We start from the raw sequence: 967 nt of genomic DNA, 5'->3' as shown, positions 1-967 counted from the left end.
GAGAGAGAGAGAGAGAGAGAGAGAGAGAGAGAGTCGAGGAGAGGAAGGCTTATAGGGAAGGGGGGGGATGTCTGCCACTCACATGATCAGGTGGCATATGCGGGTGCTGTAGATGTGGTGGAGGGCGGTCGTCGACTGGCGGTCTTGCGTATGCATGGGGGGGGTATAAGCTTTGGGGAGGTGGGAGAGGCCCATCGGGTGGGTGATGTGATACTTGCGGTGGAGGAAGGGGCTGACCATGTGCACCGTACAAGGGTATAGCATCAACTCGATGTCCACCTCGCGGTGCTGTTCCGCGGAAGTGGTTGTAAACTGCCTGGGCAGGCACAAATGCCTGTGCTTGAGACGAAACCGGCGTAAACATGCACTCCTGATTAAAACGGACGCAGTTGCTACATCTCCCATCCTGGGAGGACTCAAATCCTGAGCACCGGATCTATAGTTGCCAAGCGAAATGAGATTAAATTTAGTCATGCCAGCTTATCCGGGAAAGGGGAGGTTCCTATTGATGGAATTTCTTTTGACAAAGAGAAAACATTACATAAGGGGGTGCAAATTCCATTTGCAGTACAATAAAAGCAACTAACCTTCCGTCTCCTGCAGTATCGACAGGCTATTGCAGTCCGCTGTCGTGGGGCGGCAGCTGGATATACCACAGGGGGGTGAGAGGTTGGCTGAGGATAACCATACACATCGGGAGGACGTTGATAAGCACCGTGCGGAGGAGGGAGCTGGTAATCCTGTTGCGGGTGTTGAAGATGTGGCTGAATTGCGGCCATGGTGGAAGGTGGGTGGTGATACTGGTATGAGGCTTGCTCAGGGCGGGCCTTTTTAATATTTTCAGCGTTAGAGAATGGAGGATAAACTTGAGTCAAGGAAAGCAAGCTGGTAGAAAGGGGAACATTGAGAGTATAGTCAAAGAGAATATGTATCGAGGCGTCTTCTGCAAGACCAGTGAAAGGGGGGG

General features: G+C 52.0%; 1 protein-coding gene across 1 annotated transcript; it reads right to left on the bottom strand.

The window, feature by feature from the left end:
- Nucleotides 1–49: 49 nt before the first annotated feature.
- On the bottom strand, nucleotides 50–779 carry PADG_07939 (uncharacterized protein; the record flags this gene model as incomplete). The annotated part of the gene is made up of 2 exons (XM_010764942.1): nucleotides 50–436; nucleotides 588–779. The coding sequence occupies 2 exons, from the start codon at nucleotides 777–779 to the stop codon at nucleotides 50–52; spliced, it is 579 nt and encodes a 192-aa protein (XP_010763244.1).
- Nucleotides 780–967: the final 188 nt, after the last annotated feature.

Source organism: Paracoccidioides brasiliensis (genome assembly GCF_000150735.1).
Source record: "Paracoccidioides brasiliensis Pb18 unplaced genomic scaffold supercont2.13, whole genome shotgun sequence".
NCBI lineage: Eukaryota > Fungi > Ascomycota > Eurotiomycetes > Onygenales > Ajellomycetaceae > Paracoccidioides > Paracoccidioides brasiliensis.
The sequence above is the reverse complement of the archived record's forward strand: the minus strand, read 5'-3'. Positions and strand labels throughout refer to the sequence as shown.